This window comes from Podarcis pityusensis (genome assembly GCF_964106645.2).
Source record: "Podarcis pityusensis genome assembly, chromosome: 2".
Taxonomy (NCBI): domain Eukaryota; kingdom Metazoa; phylum Chordata; class Lepidosauria; order Squamata; family Lacertidae; genus Podarcis; species Podarcis pityusensis.
In genome coordinates, this window is record NC_138029.1 from 23,906,578 (window position 1) to 23,928,828 (window position 22,251).

Genomic DNA, 22,251 nt, shown 5'->3' on the forward strand with positions numbered 1-22,251 from the left:
ACCAGAAGCCAACCTTTCCCAAATTATATTACTTTTGATGGCAATAATATGCTCTTAGAGAGTACGAAACACATTGCCCACATGAAACACACACACACATCAAATATTATTCTACTGAGTTGTCAAATGACACAATAAATGAAACATTAGACTTTTGCATTTTTATTTTTGCAGTGGAGCTGTTGGTCTAAGCACCAAAATAAATTATGAGGACTGTGTTTTCCTTATGGCATCAAATTTCATTCCCGTTATCATCTTCATTATGCCCCTCTGCATTATGAGGCTCTGTAACACACTACTATTCTCAGTTCAGCAAAACTATTTTAATATGCCTCATGAGGGCAATGACTCTTCATTACATTCACAGGTCTAACTTCTGAAAGGTAAGTCTATAATAATCACAGAGCATTAAAAATTCTCTATTTGAGTGTGGGGACTGGGGAGAAGATAATGTTAACATATAACATAAAAAAAATGTGATGCTTTATTATATCTGACGTTATCTGTCACCTGTCTTTGTAGATGTTACTGATTTAATAGTATAAGGTTATTTTAAAAAGTTTTATTTGATTATTAATACTTTATACTGCATTTGGTTTTTATACTGTATACCATTTTGAGACTTATTTATTCTTTTGTCTTCAAGTTCTGTTTGGTATATTGCTTGATTTATTTGAATTGTATTTGACCTACGCATTGTATCATTGTTTTGAGATTTCTTCACAGTGTACTTGATTGTTACATTGTTGTAAGATCTGAGTTTATGTTTGATCTCTATTTTATTTTATCTCTATTTTATACATGGTTCGGTTACTCTTTTGTACATCATTAGATCTCTACTTTATTCAACGCTCTGAAACTCGGTTAAATTGTATTTGATTTCTATCTCCTGTTCATTGATTTGACAAGTCTTCTGAACGTAAAGTGACTTAGAAATCTTCTAAATTAATAAATATGTGTTAACAGTAGGGAGGGGAAAGTGCTTCAGTGAAGCTTTGGAATTGCAGTAACAAACTCGGGGTGGGTAGGTTGCTTCAGTCCAATCCTATCTAAAACTCGGATGTTCATTATCACACAGAAGTCACGGCTGAAGTCATTCCGCAGCATGTTCAATCAGCAAAAATGAGTGCCTTTTTAAATATGAAAATTTCCTTCTTTCACAAGCTGCCTAAATAAAGAATGTGATGACTAGCCATTATTCTTGCTCCTGAGTTCAAATCCCATTAATTCTTAGTTTTACAGAGTGCCAATCTCATTGGAAGTCAAAAGAGCTTTTGCAGAACTCTCCTTAAACTAAGGAAGAAAACACCTCCATATATATTCCATAGAGGAGGAAAGCGTGTACATGAAAATAGAACAGTGGCTTATACAATATGCCTTTGAAATGTTAGCACAGTGTAAACAGCTCGAGTCTAGTCTTTAAGAATCCCCTACACTCTAGTCACAGTGACCTCCAAGCACCCTCTAACACTGGAGTATAAATAATAAAACTACTACTACTACTACTACTACTACTACTACAGTGGTACCTCAGGTTAAGTACTTAATTTGTTCCGGAGGTCCGTTCTTAACCTGAAACTGTTCTTAACCTGAAGCACCACTTTAGCTAATGGGGCCTTCTGCTGCTGCCGCGCCACCGGAGCACGATTTCTGTTCTCAACCTGAAGCAAAGTTCTTAACCCGAGGTACTATTTCTGGGTTAGCGGAGTCTGTAACCTGAAGTGTATGTAACCTGAAGTGTATGTAACCCGAAGTACCACTGTACTACTACTACCAGAAGGATGCATGGATATACCTTCTTAGTCATTGCCCCACAACTGTGGAACTCCCACACCCTGGAAACTTAAACAAGGCCAAGGCCTTGAGCCTCTTCACCAAGTAAATACATACAACGTAAATGAAGCTTGCATCCTGCAAACAAGTTCTTGGCTCCTACTGGAAATATTATCTTCCCAAATCCAAGTCTGATTCCTCTGTGTGAAGAGGCAACAAAACTCCCACAGTCCAACTTTCTACCTCATATGCAGATTGACTTGATCTATTATATGGGGAAAATACCCTCAAATTTTGAGGGCTAACAGAAAAAAATTCCCCTTTCAGACTGGTTTAGTAATCAGTATACCTTGTTCTCTATGAGTGATAAATTTCAGCTTTTTGGGTGACTTGGAAATCATATGACCCCTCTTTTGTTTTGCCTCCCCCCCTCCTAACAATAGGGCCATAGTTTCTAGGTCATCAGGAAATACTGTACATTTTTACTTGCTGTAAGTAAGTAGCTCCCATATACCTTGGCTTTTTCTGTATCTAAACAAGCTTGCAAGGAGAAGCTGTGGTACATTGTGAAGCCTTATCTCCCCAGGCCTATCATTCCTACTTAGATGAGAGTCCTCCATGAGTCTGAAGGTCTTAATCAAGAATTTGACTTTTTCACAGCCACAATATGCTAGGTTGACATTTTCATTGAGTTCTCTATAATAAACCCAACATAACTCTTTTCCCTGGTCTGACAAGGTGGAGGGTAGCTACCACTAAGAGGACCCTATTCTGTTTGCCTGCTGACCAAATTATCTTTGCAGTTGGGCATCTAAGCAGGTTGATACAGATGTAGGTGGCCCCTTATGTGACCCAGTCCAAAACTATTCATGACTTTCAAGGTAATCACCTGTGCTTTCAACTGGCCTCAGAAACCTACTGGTAACCAGTACAATATTTGCAATATACTCAAGCACTTGGGATGAGGGTGGCACTGTGGGTTAAAGGGACGCGGGTGGCACCGTGGGTTAAACCACAGAGCCTAGGACTTGCCTATCAGAAGGTCGGCAGTTCGAATCCCCGTGACGGGGTGAGCGCCCATTGCTCGGTCCCAGATCCTGCCAACCTAGCAGTTTGAAAGCACGTCAAAGTGAAAGTAGATAAATAAGTACCGCTCTGGCAGGAAGGTAAACGGTGTTTCCGTGCGCTGCTCTGGTTCGCCAGAAGTGGCTTAGTCATGCTGGCCACATGACCCGGAAGCTGTACACTGGCTCCCTAAGCCAATAAAGCGAGATGAGAGCCGCAGCCCAGAGTCGGTCACGACTGGACCTAATGGTCAGGGGTCCCTTTACCTTTACCTTTTACAAGCGCTTGACTGTATGGTCTTAGCAGTTGAGTGGCTGCATTTTGTACCAGTTGAAGCTCCTGAGCTGCTTTTCAAAGTAGCCCATTTGGGTCCAGGCCTATATTTACTATGGTAGCTGTATATCCTACACTTCCTTTCTTTCAGCCTGAAATAACTATGGTTTTTAAACACACACACACACACACACACACACACATGGAAGACAAAGTGTACCTCCAAGGGGGAGATGAAGTATGAGCAGCTGAGGCAAAAACAGCAGCCACCTCCTCAGTAACGAGAGATGGTGCAACAGTGTCGATTTTGTATTCAACTCATTTTAACCTAAAACATTAAAATTTCGAAATAACTAGCTCTTCTTGCTTCAGGGCATCAGGCAAGGTAAGACCTTTTGTGCGGAGCATTTTAAGAGCAAATGGAACTCTCAGCCTCCTACAGAATTTTTGCACTGCATAACACTAAATTAAAATCCAAGATCAGCAAAAAGGAAAATGAAAGGGGTGTGTGTGCGTGGAGAAAACAGCATTACTTTCACATTCATCAACTGAAGCTCTTGGCCTCAAGTGGAAGTCAATACAAATTTGGAAGTAATGGAAGTGGTGTTCTAAAATTTAAAGACCTAGCCCAAGATTAAACTGAATTTAAGATGCAAACCAATAGAAATAAAGGCAACTATTGGAGGAACTTGCTAAGGAGCAGTCAACCACCAGATCTTGCTTCATCTGTGCCATAAGGGGGAACATGTTTTAATAGAATTCACAGAGGTCAAAGCAGATGTATTATTAATGTCCAATTCTTTTTCGGAATAGGAAAAAAACTTCCCAATAGCCATGCTAGATACGAATTAAGTCACAAAAAGGATATGGCACCAATTTATTTAAGGCAAGATCCTTCACCCTGTGATGTAAACTTGCCATTCTGCCCACACATTTGCACTGAAATATATGGACAATTTTTGCCATAGGCATATAAAAGTGAAATTCACTCTTCTGTCCCCATTTTGTCTTACAAAAAGTGCTTTGCTTTGGATTGAGTTTCATTGCATTGTATAAAGTGCCTTGAGTAACAACTAGAGGTTTTGATGTAGTTGTAAGCATATATATATTTTAAGGCAAGTGCATCACTTTACAAATCCTAATGACTACAGCGGTACCTCGGGTTACAGATGCTTCGAGTTACAAACGCTTCGGGTTACAAACTCTGCTAACCAGGAAGTGGTTGCTCCAGGTTAAGAACTTTGCCCCAGGAAAAGAACGAAAATTGCGCGCAAGCGGCGCAGTGGCAGCAGAATATGGTGGTCAAAGAACACTAGAACCAATTTCAATAGTTCATGAATGCAAAAAGTTTAACGAAGAAAATGAAAAAGATGCTTAATCCATTTTATGTAGCTTCCACACTAGAGTCCCCTAGCACTGTTACCCATAAGCTGCAAACAGAATTAAAATGGAGGTTCTAAACAGCACAATGTAATGCAATATTTACCAGTGTTACCCTGCCTCATGGTCATCATCCTTCTGTAATGTTTACTCAGAAGCAAGCCCCATTTCACAGAAGTGAATGGTCTACCTCTCACTTCATTATCCCCAACTACTTGCCGTTTCTCTGAGATAAACTCATTTCAAGAGGTTTCATTAATAAAGGCTCCTTCAAATTTTAATTAAAACGTTCCTGCTTACAGGTTCTGGATTCTTTATTGCTTCTTCTCAAGCAGAGAAGTGAGAATGTTGCAAAGTCTACTAATTGACACTCAAAAACCCTCTCTTAATTTCCTCTTAGTGCATACACTGTGGGGTAGGTTAAGAGAACTTTCATTATTATCATATGTCATAGGAATTCTAAGGTCTCTCATATATATATATATATATATATATATATATATATATATGCACGACCAGGTTTCAGCGGTCCGTAACCTGAAAAAATGCAAGCTGAAGAGTCTGTAACCTGAGGTATAACTGTATACTTCCCTATCTAGAGCACAGGACAAATTAAATTTAGGGATCCAGTGCAATTTTCCAGTATGGGTGCAACTCCTTCTCAAAATAACTGCTGAAACATCATAATTATAATTGAACAAAAGCACGCCACAGATAGCCCTGCCAGACTCAAGGGGTGTGCATGTGTATATATACAAACACACAATAAATCAGAAATAAATGCTTTATTTTATATACATACACACATCACACAAATTGTGTATATATATGACACATTTTTATTATTTTACTATTGCCTTGGAAATAATAACCTTGGAACTGAAAGCAATAGATGGACCATAGAAAACAGCCTGCTAGCTCAGCGCAAATTCAACTTCCGACTGGTGCATTAACAGAAACAGACCCTAATAATGCTTTGCACTCACTAAGCTGATAAATGATGCTATTTCCCAGAGAATGCAGAAAACATGCTTTGCATTTTCATGGGCTATTGCTTCAGATATGCCAATACAGCCGAAGAGAAAGCATTTTTATTAGCCTGAGTACCACCCAGCAGTAATATTTAACAGCATGCATTTTTAGCACAAAATGGGCAAAAAAATTGTATCTGTTCACTTTTTAAAAACATTTCCTGGTATTAAGAATAATTACAAAAGCAAAGAAACAGCTTCAAGAAAACAAACGAACGTAAAGGGGCGAGAAAGGGTGAGAAAAAGGAATTCACATATCTGGCCAGAGCTGGTCTTTAATTCTAGAGGTGTATATGTGAGGTGGAAATGAGAGAATCCAATACCCTAATTAAAGAGAGAGGCAAGTCAAAATAATAAGCTTTCCTATAGTGGGGTCCAAGGCTGTAGCTTTCTACAAAGCTGAGAGCTGGTGTGATGTATTAGATTTAATACCAGACTTAGATCAGACAGTAGAATTATGTATTTTGTGGTAAAGATTTGGAAGGAAAGAACTTGAACACGTTAAATGTGGTCACACATCTACTTAGGCCCTCTGATGGTCATTCCACAAACGGATGGATTGCTTCCAGTCATGGAAGATCCAGTAGATCCCTTCAGCCATAGCTGTCAACGTTTCCCTTTTTTAAAGGGAAATTCCCTTATTCCAAATAGGATTTCTCACAAGAAAAGGGGAAAGTTGACAGCTATGCCTTCAGCTGAAGGCAAGTGTGAGGCAAGGGAATTTCTCCTTACCCCTGCAGCCCCTAACAGAACATCCCACATAATTCTAGATGGTCTCCAATAGTCCCAAGCAGATTTGCAGGGAACTATAAGGAGCACAGATAAACTGGAGAAACCACCTTTCCCCACTTCCTCCAGTGAGAGCATTCCATAAGTAGAGTGGAACTCTGCACCCAAGTCACCAGCTCTGGCAGCTCCTTAGGTCTCCACAGAAAAAGCATCTAATCTCATTTGCTCCAAACTACCCTCTGTTGCATGGGACATGGGTGGCGCTGTGGGTTAAACCACAAGAGCCTAGGACTTGTTGATCAGAAGGTCAGCGGTTCAAATCCCCGTGACAGGGTGAGCTCCCATTGCTCGGTCCCTGCTCCTGCCAACCTAGAAATTCAAAAGCACATCAAAGTGCAAGTAGATAAATTAAAGATAAGTGCAAGTAGATAAATCAAAGTAGATAAACCACTGCAGTGGGAAGGTAAACGGCGTTTCCGTGCACTGCTCTGATTCGCCAGAAGCGGCTTAGTCATGCTGGCCACATGACCCGGAAGCTGTACGCCGGCTCCCTTGGCCAATAAAGCGAGATGAGTGCCGCAACCCCAGAGTCGGCCACGACTGGACCTAATGGTCAGGGGTCCCTTTACCTTTACCCTCTGTTGCTATTTTTTTACTAGCATTTATTGTCTAAGAGCAGGATTCAACTAAGTTGTTGTGTGTGCAGAATGAGGTCCAGTTGCACAACAAAACCTGTCACTCTCTCCTCCCCATCTCTGTGCCCCCTAAATCTTCTCTGGAGGATTGGGGCTACACCTGGAATGGATTTAGGGGGTAGAAAGGGTGGGAAAGTCTCATGGCACAAGTGGACCTCGACCCCCAGGTTTATATCAACTTATGGCTACACTGAGTGCCACCCTGTGCTTTCAAAAATCAGACTGCTGGCACATCCACAACGAAAACATGCCACGAAAGTAGACAAAGTTATATACACTGTATAAGCACAACAAACAGCCATTGCAAAGTACAGAGAGCAATTAATTTCAAGCTGGAAATTCTTCTCTGTAAACACATTAAATAACTGGGTGTACCAACTGCTGTCACAAGAATTGTGTTTATTTTATTTTTTTAAACTCTATTTGAAATACAGTCCAGTAAAGGTCAGTGTGGGTGAGATGACAAGTTGCCAAATTTGTAAGTATTAAGAATATTTTATAACCCAGCACGTTTGTTTTGGAGAAGAGTGCCAAAATAAAAAGTTACTAAACTATAAATATTTTAAGTGTTTTTTTAATTGTGAGCCTTTGTTTTAGATCCAAGCCTTAATAACAAATAGCTAGTCTCAGTTCTTCTTGATGGTGAAGCTACAGTACAGGCAAGAGAAGAAATATAAGCCCCAGCGAAAGCAAGCGGTTGCGCAAGTAAGAAGTTAAAAATATATATATTATCTCAAGTTTAACGTTTGTGTAAGAATTCAATGATAGATGTAGCAAAACATTCAGAAAGGCAAGACATAATTCCAGGATTTCCAAAAATAATTATTTGGGGTGGAATTTATTGCTGCGCTATGTCGAATTCCTATAAGTTTGTCAGATGGAACCTTCATCCCTTTTCTCCTCCCACTTTGGAGTTCTCTCACACACCCCTCACCAATTTTGAGGGGTGCAGGAGGCCAACGGGGGAGGGGAGGGGGAAAGCCACATTGCGCAAGTGGAAGCCGTCAAGTAGAGCTTCCACCGAGAAGGCTTGCCTGGTGACTCCCACCATTAGTTTACATTTATTGATTATTTGTGATTTTGAGATCTTTGGGAAACATGGGGAGTTTTCAAAACTATGTACAGTCATACCTCATGTTACGTCCGCTTCATGTTACATTCTTTCAGGTTACGTCCTGTGGTGACCCGGAAGTACCAGAAAGCGTTACTTCCAGGTTTCGCCGCTCGCGCATGCGCAGACACGCAAAATAACATCATGCGCATGTGCAGAAGCGGCGAATCGCAAACCGCGTGCGCGCACACACACACACACACATATACAGTGGTACCTCGGGTTAAGTACTTAATTTGTTCCGGAGGTCCATTCTTAACCTGAAACTGTTCTTAATCTGAAGCACCACTTTAGCTAATGGGGCCTCCTGCTGCTGCTGCGCCGCCAGAGCACGATTTCTGTTCTCATCCTGAAACAAAGTTCTTAATCTGAAGCACTATTTCTGGGTTAGCGGAGTCTGTAACCTGAAGCGTATGTAACCTGAAGCGTATGTAACCCAAGGTACCACTGTACTATACCAATTGTACTTTATATGCTGCCTTGGTGAAATGTCTCAAGCCAAATCATCAGCAAACGGCACAGCGGCAACAGGAAACGGCTGTCTTCAGGGGTGGTGGATGGTGCAGAATTCCAGTGGTTTCTTAATGTGTGTTCAGCATCTGAAGTCATTTATCTATGTGATGAAAAACCTACTAGGCTGTAATGTGGATTGCGTGAATAGCCAGTTTTAACTGTGTGCAGCCAACTGTGTGTAGCCATGCACAAGCTATTGGGCTTATTGACCAGACTAAAGCAATGCTATAAAATGTTATTATTGTGCTGACGTAAGCTATTAAATGCAAATGAGCAGACATACTACCAAACCAATAGGAGTTCCATAATGAGGCTTGCAGCTTTCTTACCTGTGACTTCAAGCTTTTCACCATTCACTTCAGCCTTCAGATAGAGCCTTCCTCTTTTTTCTGTGTGATCCATTCCGCAAAGACTGGGTACATTTATTACGCATTGCTTGTGAACATTCATATCACAGGCTGTAGATCAGAAAGGAGACAATTCGACATCTTACATTACGTAGCATTGGCGATGGGTAGAATCCTAAGGATTGTGACTGTACTGCATTACAAAAACCAATCACAGCAAACAGCAGATCTATCCAAACTACTTCTTTAGGTGAGTACTGGAAATCTGTGAGTTCATAGCCCCTATGGCAGGACCGATTTGTTCCATATGAATTATGGCCAAAATTTGGTCAATGACCAGTAAAGAAGATAAGAAGAAAAGAAAGCACATAAAACACAATAAAATACATTAAGTATACTATTAAATGTAGAGTTAAAAACAATGTAAAATATGTGGAAACAATGAAAAATCTAGAATAATTATACTAAAACGGTAAAAAAACAAGGTAAGGTGTTAATGATTTTAAAATTAAGACAAGATCCTGTGACTGTATCCTTTCCGTATAGGCAAAATAAGCAGTTTGTGGAAAGGCAGTTTTAAGTGGAGGAACATCCAGAAGTGAAAGGATAGAGCCATTGCTCCCTCCCACTTCGCACATCCGTTGAAACATGTAGCCTTAGAGATGTGTTTCTGTGTGTCTCTGTGTGTTGGAACTACCAGACAGTGTGTAAGATGCAGATGGGCTCAGAACCAAAGACAACATTCCAATTCACCAAGCTGATTGGAAAAGACTTTAGTGTCAGAAGTGGCATCAAAAACTGGAATGGATTTGAACTGAAGACAACAAACTCTGCCTAAGATGTGGCAAAACTTAAGTTGATCAAACATCTGCCAGGAGATCTTAAAAAGGACAGAGAAGATTAGAAAGGGCAGAATATCAAGAGAAATGCAATTGAGAATGTCAAGAACAAGGAAAGGGATGAAGAAAGTGTCTGGCAGAAGAACTATGACTACATGATACATGGAAATATCATTAAGATAATTTATAAGAGTAACTTGCATGTATGGGGGAAAAAACCCTGTATCAGATAGGGACTAGGATGGATAGGAAAGAAAACCATGGCTTCCTAGCAAAGAACAAGACAGTAAGATTTCATTCTTATCCAACATGGCTTGTCTCTCTGACTTGGTGCTGGGGCAGGAAGAAGTTTCTGGTAGAATCCACGGAGGGAAAAACACTCCCTTTTCCTATTACTGGGGGGGGGGGGGAGTAGGGAGCAGCCAAATATTCACAGAAACCATTTCCATGCAATTTCTTTTTCTTGATTTTTCTTGAGTTGCACTCCTCTTCAGTAGCTTTTAAAATCGTAAGCTTTCACATATGATGAATTATAGCTTACAAGCTATTTGGGGATTCCTTAGAAGTTGGTGTGGGACGCGGGTGGCGCTGTGGGTTAAACCACAGAGCCTAGGACTTGCCAATCAGAAGGTCAGCAGTTCGAATCTCTGCGACGGGGTGAGCTCCCGTTGCTCGGTCCCTGCTCCTGCCAACCTAGCAGCTCGAAAGCACATCAAAGTGCAAGTAGATAAATAGGTACCGCTGGAAGGTAAACGGCATTTCCGTGTGCTGCTCTGGTTCGCCAGAAGTGGCTTAGTCATGCTGGCCACATGACCCGGAAGCTGTACGCTAGCTCCCTCGGCCAATAAAGCGAGATGAGCGCTGCAACCCCAGAGTTGGTCACGACTGGACCTAATGGTCAGGGGTCCCTTTACCTTTACCTTTAGAAGTCAGTATTTACTGAGAACAGTGATAAGACCAGTGTCTGAAGAGGAGTAAGAGGCTCTCATCTAATATATTCCTGTCTGTGAAGACCCTCTCCCCTTTTCTTCTGATATTTGACATTACTATTCATCCATTTTCCACCTTAGAGGTATACACATCACAAAGATCCCTGCACCTCCAGAGATTCATCTCCACCGCTGACAACACTTCAGACACCATTGCCATGCATGGTGTGGAAATAAGCCCAGGCATATCTGAAACAGGAAGTTCTAATGCAGTGGTACAGAATCTGTGGCCCTCCGAATGTTGCTGGATTCCAATACTCTCCAGTCTCTGCTCTGGTTTACTTCCATATGAAGAAGAGTGAGATGGACCTAAATAGCTTCTCTCAAAGCTGGCCAGTAAGTAAATAAGAAAGGAGGAAGGAAGGAAGGAAGGAAGGAAGGAAGGAAGGAAGGAAGGAAGGAAGGAAAGAAAGAAAGAAAGAAAGATCTTGAGGACTTTAAATTACAGTTGGTGTCCTGGTTTGCCACGATGTACACCAGACAACGATGGAGAAGAATACCTGGAGGTGCAGGGATCTTTGTGATGTGTATACATCTAACACAGAAAATGGGATTAATAGTAATGTCAAATATCAGAAGTAAAGTAGAGACTCCCAGACAGGAATATATTGGATGAGAGCCTCTGACTCCTCTTCAGACGCTAATCTTATCACTGGTCTCAGTAAATACTGACTTCGAAGGAATCCCCAAATAGCTTGTAAGCCATCATTAGTCATATGTGAGAGCTTACTATTTTTAAAGCTATTGAAGAGGAGTGCAACTCAAAAACAAATGTTTGTGCACTTCCTGGCAACAGCTGCTTTTAGTTTAAAAAACTGTTATAACTAGTCTTGCATCTCCAAAAGGAACAGCAGATTAGCTTGTGCTACAACCTGACATGCTACAATAATATTTGAGATTCCAAACTATTAGCCATGCTGACTGGCACTAATGTTAGTTGTAGTCCAACAACATCTGGAGGGCACTGAGTTGGGAAAGACTATTTTAGATAATGTACAAAGCATTCTAAGAGGTAGAACTAGACTACCATGGCTAATGCCATACAGACCTTCAATGCCTGGTCCCAATAAGGTGAAATTCCTCTTGAGACCCCCCAAGACCAATTTGAGGTACAGTAGTGAAATTCCTATTCCTATAGTATTGGCCGTATTCTGAACAGTGGAGATGGCTCTAGGAGAACTGGATCCCTACTAGATTGCTACAGGTAAAAGAAACATGGGCCTTTAGACAAAATGATCAATACCTTGAGCCCTATTTCTGGGTATTAAAATGCTATGAGTAAATGGTGTGCCCGTGAGTGTTATCTGCAGTGTTGGGGCTGTAGAGAGCAGGTCAGCATTGCCCTCCACTTCAAGCTACCACAGTGGTGCAGACAACAAAGGCACATTGGAACTGCAGAATTTCTCTTAGTGGTTTCCCAATCACTGGTGCTTTGGAAGGTGATTCCTCTTACATTTATGCCTTTCTCTATGTCTTCATAATGACAGGTACATGCCTGCATCTGCTTCTTCTTCAGAGTAACTCTTCTTCTGCAATAGTCGTGTTGGGACACTGACTGAAAGCTTCTTTCAAAGGAATGACTTCCCAAGCGCTTGACAAGCCAGGTTCTTTGAAGTGCTTGGGCACGACTCCAGTTTTCTTTTGAACCATGGTTGGTACTACCTCTGACCCTAGGATCATATACTCATCTTCTGCATCCAGCCAAAGCCTGGTGCTAGGAACCATTGAGTGAAATAGACTCAAGAATGGTGACTCCTCTGGCAAGTGTTTGCTCTCCCCAGAAGAAACTGAGGTTGAGGCCCAAGTGTTGGGAATGGGTACTGCTCCTCCATTAGAGGGCGTCGCAAACCGGTTCCCACCACCCATCCAAGAAGGGACATGCCACATGAAACACTGTCCTAGTCTCCACGATCGTGGTTTAAGGAAGACTGAAGTTAGAAGTAATGAAGACAGCAGAATGGTTGAGCAGACAGTACAGAAAAGAACTATGAAGCCACAAATTGCATTTAATATTTTTTTTAATGCTTGGGTTTTTGACCACAGTGTTCCAACTCAACCGCTGATTGAAAGTAGTAGCTCTTTCTTCCAGTAAGTTTCCATTAAAATATTGCAATAGCAAAATCCACACTGGAGAAAGCTCCTTTCATATATGGTATTTTGCCAGATGTGCTCAAATATTAATTTGAAATGGACAGTCATGCTTGCAATTAACAGTAACTGAAGCAATATTTTCCTGCCAAGAAGTTGGTCAGTGCCTAATGGTTTCATTCATTTTTTAAAAAAATCTTTCTTAATAGCATGAGGTGGATGGTGTTTTCGCTTACTGTCACATTTCATCCCTTGGTGTAGAAGTCCATAAAGCAATGACCCACAGTGGTCGCAAAATGTTGGGCTTCCATACGTGTGGATTTTGAACTTGTGCTTGCTTCTGGGATCCTAAGGAAGAAGGCAGAAATCAGGTGTCAAATCATATTTCAGAAATAAAAGCACATAACTCTTCACATAGTGCTGAAAAGTTCATTTAAATCTCATCATACAACATAGCAATAACCGAAATCTGGTACCTAGGTGGCCACCTGAAATTGAACATTATGACATTGTGGCACTGTGGCATGTGACTCCTGCAACGTGGACCTTGGAACCCTCCTTTAACAACTTTTATTATCATGGTGGAAATAGCCAGAACCACATGGGGAGCCAATCCCCACTTGTGAGCATAAGTATGCAGAACGGCTCCCATATGGTTCTGCTTCATTCAACCAGCCACCTGTATGTTTGCCTACATGTGTGAACTGTGCTTTACATTTTTTCAAGACAAAAGCTAAGATCCTGCTTTAGATTTTGTGTGTTTGCAAGAGGGAGAAAGAGAGGTATATAGTTATTGCCTCCTTTCTTTTGCTCAGCATTTGAACTAGTCACAGGAAGAGAAACACATTCCAGAACAAGCAGCACAGCTTGGCTCCATCAGCTCTCAACTGCCCTATAGTTGGCAAGAGGGGAGGGAAAGCTAGTGTGGTCCCTCATGGGACAAGACCCCCCCCCCCTTCTAACAGTCTAGGAATCTGACGTACAGCTGACGGACACAGAATAAGAGACATCATGTTCCCTTCCATTAGCTGACCTACAGGGGTGCATTTATATACAGCAAAATCTGTAGCGCAGTGGTAACTTTGTGCATAGAAGGATCCAGCTTCAAATCTCTGGCATCTCCTGCAGTGTCACCTAGCAGGAGATGGAAAAGACTTTGCCCAAGTCCCTGGAGAGAGTCACAGACAAAGAGGACAACACTGGATGAAACAGACAAATATTCTGACCTGGGATAAGGCAGCTTCTTAAAGATACTATAGTAGCAGTTTCATCTGCCTTATTTTCTTATTATTGTTATTGTTGTTGTTAGCAATATATAAGGATAGAAGAGAACAGAGAGGGAAAGGAAGAGAAATCTAGCAGCTCTCTCTCAGCCAAAGCTGGAAAGAAAAGTTTGAAATCAGGAATGTAGCTCCTAGGCAACAAGATGCATCTCAGTTGGACCATGAATTCATTTGCAAATATTTATATTGAGTTATATTTTAAGTACTATTACAGGATCATAAAGTAGCAGGTTTTGTTCAGCTCTATTTACAAAAGCAGAAGGTCATTTTGCAGGAACAAACAATAAAATGCCCCACGATGATACAACGCAGGTCCAAATTAAGTATAACAATATAATATGGAGGCAAAAAGAAGGAGGCAAATACAACCTCACATGCATCAGATCTGGAGCATTATTAGGGACAGAGAACTCATTTCTCTACCGTGGGACAGAAACATTTCTGCTGCAGACCAGTGAAGTTCCAGAAGAGCTCCCAAATTTCTTTGCAGCAGCAAAAGAACAGAGAGGTCTCTAGAGGCTTGGACATTAATTTATTGTGCCGAAAGCTCTGGTGCGCAATCATCTACTTAATTTCTTCCGTTGCTTGGAGGCACTCCTGGGTCCAACATTGTCACGGGATCAATTTGTAAACCACTTTGAGGGTTTACAATCGAGCAGTGCTTAAATTTCATGAAATAAATACATACATAAATAAGTGGCCTTGATGGCTAGGAGTGCCTATTTCCAGGTACAACTGGTCTGCCATCTACAGCCCCTTTTGGATAGAGATAACCTCGTCAATGTACTCAAGGCTCTGGTAACTTCCAGACCAGGTTATTGCAATGCACTCTCTATGAGGTTGCCCCTGAAGACAACTTGAAACTGATGATTATTTAGAACTCACATAACCCTTGTTTTACAACAGCTGCACTGGTTGCCTGCCCAATTCAAGGTGCTCACATCACTGCTTAATGCCCTAAATAACTACCTGAAATACCTAAAAGACCATCTCCTTCCCTACAGAATCTCTCAGGTGGCTCCACATCAGAGACTTGGGAGGTGGCAGCCCAGGAGAACGGATTCTCTGTGGCATTCCCTCCATGCAAGAAGAGAGGCTTATGACACTGCCATCATACAGCTTTCATCATATGCTGAAGGTTGTATCTCATTAACACTAGGATTTGACACCTGAGATGAATGCTTTTAGAATCCACCCTAAAACTGATTTTAATATTGTGTTTTTGCATTGTTGAAACAACATCAAAATAGATGCAAGATAAATTAGATGTGATATTTAAACCCTTGTCAATTAGCTCCATGAAGCCAAATTCAATTGCCCAATAACAAATGCTTCATCTCTTGTCCCCAGACAACTATACTTCAGATTTCTGTGGACAAAAGACCACTTATTCCTTTAAGTCCCATACCACATACAGTCCACACCCCAAAGCTGCCCTATACACATGCAACAATAGTCCCTAGAGAGGGGATATGTTGTATATGTTTTTTCATGCCACTAACGGTGCAGATCTTTCAGTGAATGATTTCTTTTCATCTTCAAAACATTAAAGAATATCTAAACTGAGAAGTGTCTAAAATACCTACATGCCCCTCTAGAGGGAGGCAGAACAACATATAGGGAAGTCTAATAAAAACAATTATTTTTTACATTGGTGTCTGTCCAACTTGTTCTCAACAGGTAGCATCTTCTATCATTTTTCAACATGTGACTTTCATGTAGTTCACCTTTACCCCAAGGGATTCACAAGTTGACTCACAACAATAAAACACGAGGTATGCATGTGGAACCTTTAGTCCACATGGACTCTAATTCCTATCAGTCCTAGTCAAAATTGCCAATGATCAGGGATGATGGGAGCTGTAGTCCACCACCATCTGGAGGGCAGCAGGTTCTCCATCCCTAACCTAAACAAGTGAATAATAAGTGGGTACAAATGATATTTCTTTGAACAAAAATTGCCAAACAGATGTCTGAGGCATATGGCAACCAGCACGTCAGTGCTGAGATCTCTGCACTTATTATAATGAGGGCAAGCTACACTTCACTATTTTCTCTGGTCCAGAACTTTCTGTAACTGTAATAATGTAAATTTTCATAAGCAACCCTCCAAAAAAACTCCCAGAGGGAACAAAGATAGCACTGACAAATGTAAGGAAGCCACTGAAGCTCATCCAGCAGTGGCCTCCTTGCTAAGTTCTCCCCTTCACTCTCCTCTGAACATCTGGCATCAGGGAAGTACAAGAACTTCACATCTGGAAAAGAGCCAACCAAGGTAGGCTTCTAATTTTCTAATGCAGAATCCTTTCATTAGACCTTCCTTAATAATCCCCGTTCAACCACTGAATCTGGTCAATTGCTTAAAAGGTACAAGAAGGTGCCTCCAAAAAGCATTACAAAATGTCTTGTATTTCTACTCGCTTCTTAACAATTGGCAATGTTCTCCAGAAATGCCCTTATGGATGCTAGCAATTCCACAGGACCTAAAGCAATTCCCATGCCCTATCAGGTGAATGGTGAAGTCACCAAGGCCTCATACAATGGGTTTGTTTGCTTTTTGTTTATGTGTCACAGCTACTTATTCATTCCTGAACTAGGAATTGGGTTTAGCCGCCTATGGCTCCTCCTTGATGCACTGGAAATCACTAGCATACAGGGGTGTGGGAAACTGTTGATATGCAAGTGAGAACAATCTTAGAATGGGTATCAACATGTCTTAAAGGGCTGCCTGGGGCCTAGGCGCTTATCAGACTTTCCTCTTAAAGCACAGATATTATGTACATGACCACAGATTTGACGGTGCACTCAAAGGATGCTTGGCTATCATTTCAATTTGCACTCGTTTTAGAAATCCGGTATGATACAGTGTTAGACATTTAACAGATTTACATTGAATATTATTTTTCGTTCTAAAGATGGAAAGCTTATAAAAAAGGGAGCGTGCCCTGCATTGGTAAAGGAAGTGATTGGCCCATATTCTCAATTTCAAAGAAGTCACACTGCATACTTCCTTAATTAGGAGAAACTATTTAGCAATAATGATGTTGAAACTTCATGGAAACACACAAAAGGGTATGTGGTAACACATTTCTACCGGTTGTTTTATTTTTTAATTAATTTATTTTTTTAAAGAAGAGTGTCATTACCATATGAAGAGGTGAAAAAGACTGGGGCAGCAGAACGTTAACACAGCAAGTCTCTTCTGCAACACTACTATTACTGAAAGGATTGCTTGCGGCATTTTGGTGCCAGGGTCAAAGCTTATAATAACTTCCTCTCCAGTTATTATTTCCTAAAGCACAGCTTACAAAAATAAAGTAAGAAACCTGTTTCATATTAACTCTACATAGTTGCTATTTAAAAGGTTAGTTTGAACTAAGACCTTAGGTGTATCCTCTCTCTTTTTCTATTGACTTAATCCCTCAGTGTTGATACTTTTCTGGCCAAGGAAAGAGCAGCAGATAAAATGCCAGGGCAGCCACCTATCAGGAAGCAGAATCACAGCAGATCTCCAGACATTTCCAGAATTGCCTGAAAGTTCTGTGGATGGTGCCAAGATGGCAGATGCTGCCACTGAAAAAAAGTAACTTCTAAAGCTTGACATATGGCTTCTATGACAGTTGCTCAAAAGCATAGATGGAAGAAAGGTAATGTAGACAATCATAGCTTTACCCTTATTAAGGATATAAAAACAGCACACAACTATTTACTGGAAAACTATAGTAAGAAAAATGAATATCTATATATCTATATCTATATCTATATCTATATCTATATCTATATCTATATCTATATCTATATCTATACAGTTGTACCTTGGGTTAAGTACTTAATTCGTTCTGGAGGTCTATTCTTAACCTGAGGTACCACTTTAGCTAATGGGGCCTCCCGCTGTGCCCTCGCTGCACGATTTCTGTTCTCATCCTGAAGCAAAGTTCTTAAGCCGAGGTAATATTTCTGGGTTAGCAGAGTCTGTAACCTGAAGCATATGTAACCCGAAGTACCACTGTATATAGATATCTGTTTGTATTAGATGTAACGGTTTGTTGAAAAGTGACACTTTATACTTTAATGAACTTGCAGGTGTTGAAGAAAAAACAAAAACAGGAAGCATTTTAGAAACCCTAAAAACTGGGCTCCTTGAGGGCAAGATAATTTAAATGAAGAAGTAAAAAAAACATTTTTTTCCCAGTGAGAGGGAAAGCAATGACCATATGAAATAAACTTAAAATACCAAGACTAAGCGGTTTTTTGTTTGTTTACCATTTAGTGAGAGGCAAGGGTTGCATTACTGAAAATTATACAGAGGACTAAGTGTATTAGCTTAGCCACCTTTGAAACTTGCAAAATTGTGTTTACTCTATTCCAGGGCAGCCCAACTTTTCATACCAAGTGTGCTGCAAGAGTACTTCAACACGGAACCCATGGGCCACACACTGCCTTGTCACACAAGGTGGGTAGGTGGGTGTCAAAATTTGACACCCCCCCAAGCCCTTGCACTACCTTCCCAAAGCCAGGTAAGCAAGACGCTTGGATTTGGAAGGTGGCACAAAGGCCCTCCCACCTCCTCCCCAAAGCTTGGAGAACACTAACTAGGGCTTTGAGAAGGAGGTGGGAGGAATATAGGACCCTGTTAGTCTTGCACCTCCTTGCCAAAGACCAGCTTTGGGGTAGCAGTGCAAGGGCTGGGAGGCATCAAATGTTGCTGTGGGACACAGAAAAGGGCACTAAGGGCCACATGTGGCCCTTGGGCAACACACTGGACAACCTTCCTCTATTCCCACAGATTCTTCACACTAACACCAAGACATGTTGGCACCTGAGGTGAACCACAAAATGGTGGCTGTCCCACCACCACTAGGGAAGAAGGGGAGAGTGAAGATCTACACCCGGGACAAGGGTGTGAGAAAACCAGCAGTGAAATGGAAGTACAACCAGCAGAGAGAAGACAACCCAAGGAGGATAATGTGTTACACCCTTCGTAAAAGCTGTGCATACACTTCTCTTCCGCTCTGTTGGTAATCAAGTGCTAAGCAAGGGCCAACTTTTGTGCGAAAAGACAATGAGCTCAGTTTCCATTTTGCTACCGGAAACCAAATTCTGGCAGTTTAATAAAACAACACAAAACCTAAATCTTACAACCCTGAAGTCTACCCATCTCTGATTTATACAGAGCTTGCCAGCAGTTGATACAACAGAAACATGCCACTTTCCAGTTATCATTTTTTAAAAAAAACAACAACCAACATAATGCCAATTTAATGCACAAATACAAAATTAAGCAACTCAAAAGCTGGAGCTCTATAATGCAGCTACAACTAATATGAACACCTAACATACAATCTATTTCTGAGAAAAATAATACATTCAGTGTTTTCAAGATGTAGGCTTTTAAAAGCATTGTTTAGGGCACAGTGATTGTTACATACAAACCTCAGCATCAGCATAATTTTATTCATATGCCACCTTTCTACAAAAACAATCATGCTCAAAGCAGTTTTCAATTGAGAGAAAAGGAATACAAAATCAAAACCAGTCATGGCAGAAACAATTTCATAATTATGCAACAACAACATAATACCAAATTTAACATACAAAAACCAGCATTTTAGTACTAGAAATTTAATGGAATCATACTAACAACATTATACCTCCTGACAATAGCAATAATAATAATAATAACAAAAATAACTCTTGTCCTAGAAACATCTTCCCCATGATGTTGTTCCTGAAAATATAGCTTTGATTCCAAGGATACTTTCAAAAAATAAAATGACAGCACTGAAGTTTTGATCTTAGAAGATGATTTAAATACAGCTGATTAATTATCATGTTTTATTTAACAATGGTTTTTTCTGTTTAGTCTGATATCTAAAATTGTGGTCTCAATTTATCGTGTTCAGTATTTAGAACACTATCAGAGATACAGCCTGTCACTTGAGTAATGTTCAGGTTTCAGCCTTCTGATTCTATGGCTGCACAATTCTATGGCACATGATGCTAAACCAGAGATTAGCACTATAAGGGCAACCCCAAGAGAAGCATACGAATTGGAGGAGGATTTTGGCTAAGTTTTGAAGAACCTGGTCATAGATTCTAATAAAGCAATAGATCCTAGTTTAAAAGGAACTATGATTAGTTTAATATTCCAGAACTTACTTGTTATGAAACTAACCAAAGTTTGCTCTAAATTGAGGACCATATTAGATAAAGATAACACTAAAACCAGTATTTAGTTAAAACGAAATGAACTCTTATGAAGCCTTCCTCTCAGCCACACATGTGTAGGAGAGGGGAGGCAGAATGTGCAAGCCCAACACTCATGTTTGTTCCGGCTCATCCACATACCTCTAAGCCATGATTATCTATGGGCATGGCCTATAGGCTGTAAAAAGAACTTGCCTTACAATCTGTCTGGATGAGTAGTCATGAGGTCCTCAAAACAGCCCATAACTTAAACAAATGATTCCAAAAAGCTAAAAACACACTCTCATGTCTACAAGATTGGCCAGTTGCCTGTTCTGTATGGGGTCCTATTCCCTATGAAAGAACAGGACACTTGGGTCCATCTTTGGTATTAGAAGCTCAGGTGGCCTTAGCAGTTTAGGAGTGCTTTTTACCACCTACAGCTCACATGTGAACTATGGCTGTACTTGAACAGAGATAGCTTGACCATATTGATTCATGGACTAGTACCCTCAACTCTTGATTATTGCAATGCACTCAATGTGGGATTACCACCTGGTCTGGACACTCCAGCAAAATGCCCCAAGTCAATCACTGAGATCACATGGGAGGGGCATTGGCCCCCACTGACCAGATGCACAATTCGTATCAATGAGGAATCATGCCTTCCATGTAGTGGGCTCAACCCTATGGAACTCCCTCCCAGCAGAAATCAGTCATTGCAAAGTTTCAGACAACTGGTTGAAATGGTTTCATTCCAGGAGGTTTTTATGCTGCAGCTAGAATGCTGGTGGTGACTAACTTATGGTTACCAGACGTCCCTGTTTCCCAGGGACAGTCCCCAGATTTACAAATCTGTCCCCGGACAAAATCCGTCCCCAGAATGTCCCTGGATTTCATTTAATGTCCCCAGATTTATATTTTAAGTGTTGTAGATTTACTAGTAGGGAATGAATGTTGCATGAATGGTTCAACGGCACAAGACACATCATATGGGGACTTCTGGCAAGGCAAAATGTCGGGCGCCACGACAGTGAGCAGCTCCTGAAGCCAGCCAGAGCCAACAGCGCTACTAGGCTGGCTCCAGGCTGCTGAGACTGCCGCTGCTGCTGCCACTGCCAAGGGGGAAACGGGGATGCCCGGCACATCAACTGGGGGAACCGCTGACACACACACCCCACAACCCAAATCGAGCCAGGAGCCAGAGCACCTGGCCGACTGCCCAGTGACGCTCCGGGGCCAGGAAAACCCTGGAGCTGATGCAGGGAGAAGGAGGAGAGGAGAAGGAGAAGGGAGAGAGAGAAAGAAGAAGGAGAAAAAAGAGGAGAGCCCCAAGCTTGCCACGCCGCTGCTGCTGAGGAGGAGAGGTAGGAGAGCACCGGGAGGGCGAGGGCAAGGACATGTGGCTGTGCTTTTTTTAATAACTTTTTTCCTCTTTTTTTTTTTTTAAAAAAAAGGTTTTCTTTGAAAAAAATCTGGTAACCTTAGACTAACTACCACAAGGACTTAAAAGCTTGCACTGGCTGCCCATATACTATCAAGCCAAGTTAAAGTTTATTTTATATTAATTGACAAGGGCCTTAGTGGGTCTCAGCATACATTGAGGGCTGCCTGATACCTTATATCTCTTCTCAATCACTGAGATCTTTGGAAAGTGACTGTTTCTAGTTCCCCATGGCCAGTGCTTTTTTTCTGTAAAAAAGTTTAGGGGTACTCTCATTTTCCTACTCATATTGAAATACTGCCCCTCAATGAGGCCAAACTTAGATTCACAAAATGTTTAGGGGTATGCGTCCCCCCGCGTTCCCCAGAAAAAAAGCACTGCCCACAGCTCAGACAAATGACTCATGTGCCTCAGGAGCAGTGGGGTTCAGTATTGCAGGTCCAGGTCTGTAGAACTCCTTTTCAGGCAAGAACACCCAGATCAGGAGAACTTCCAGTGCTTGGGG

The 22,251-nt window shown here is 41.2% G+C and overlaps 1 protein-coding gene across 3 annotated transcripts in view; it reads right to left on the bottom strand.

The window, feature by feature from the left end:
* The window catches only part of PRKCA (protein kinase C alpha), a 193,426-nt gene that overhangs the window by 56,034 nt on the left and 115,141 nt on the right, over positions 1 to 22,251 (bottom strand). For all 3 annotated transcript variants that reach the window (XM_080994553.1, XM_080994552.1, XM_080994554.1), the window contains exons 4-5: positions 13,070 to 13,181; positions 8,900 to 9,028 (exon numbers count right to left, since the gene is read on the bottom strand). In XM_080994553.1, coding sequence (XP_080850679.1) covers positions 8,900 to 9,028; positions 13,070 to 13,181 — 241 coding nt within the window. The remainder of the gene's footprint in view (positions 1 to 8,899; positions 9,029 to 13,069; positions 13,182 to 22,251) is intronic.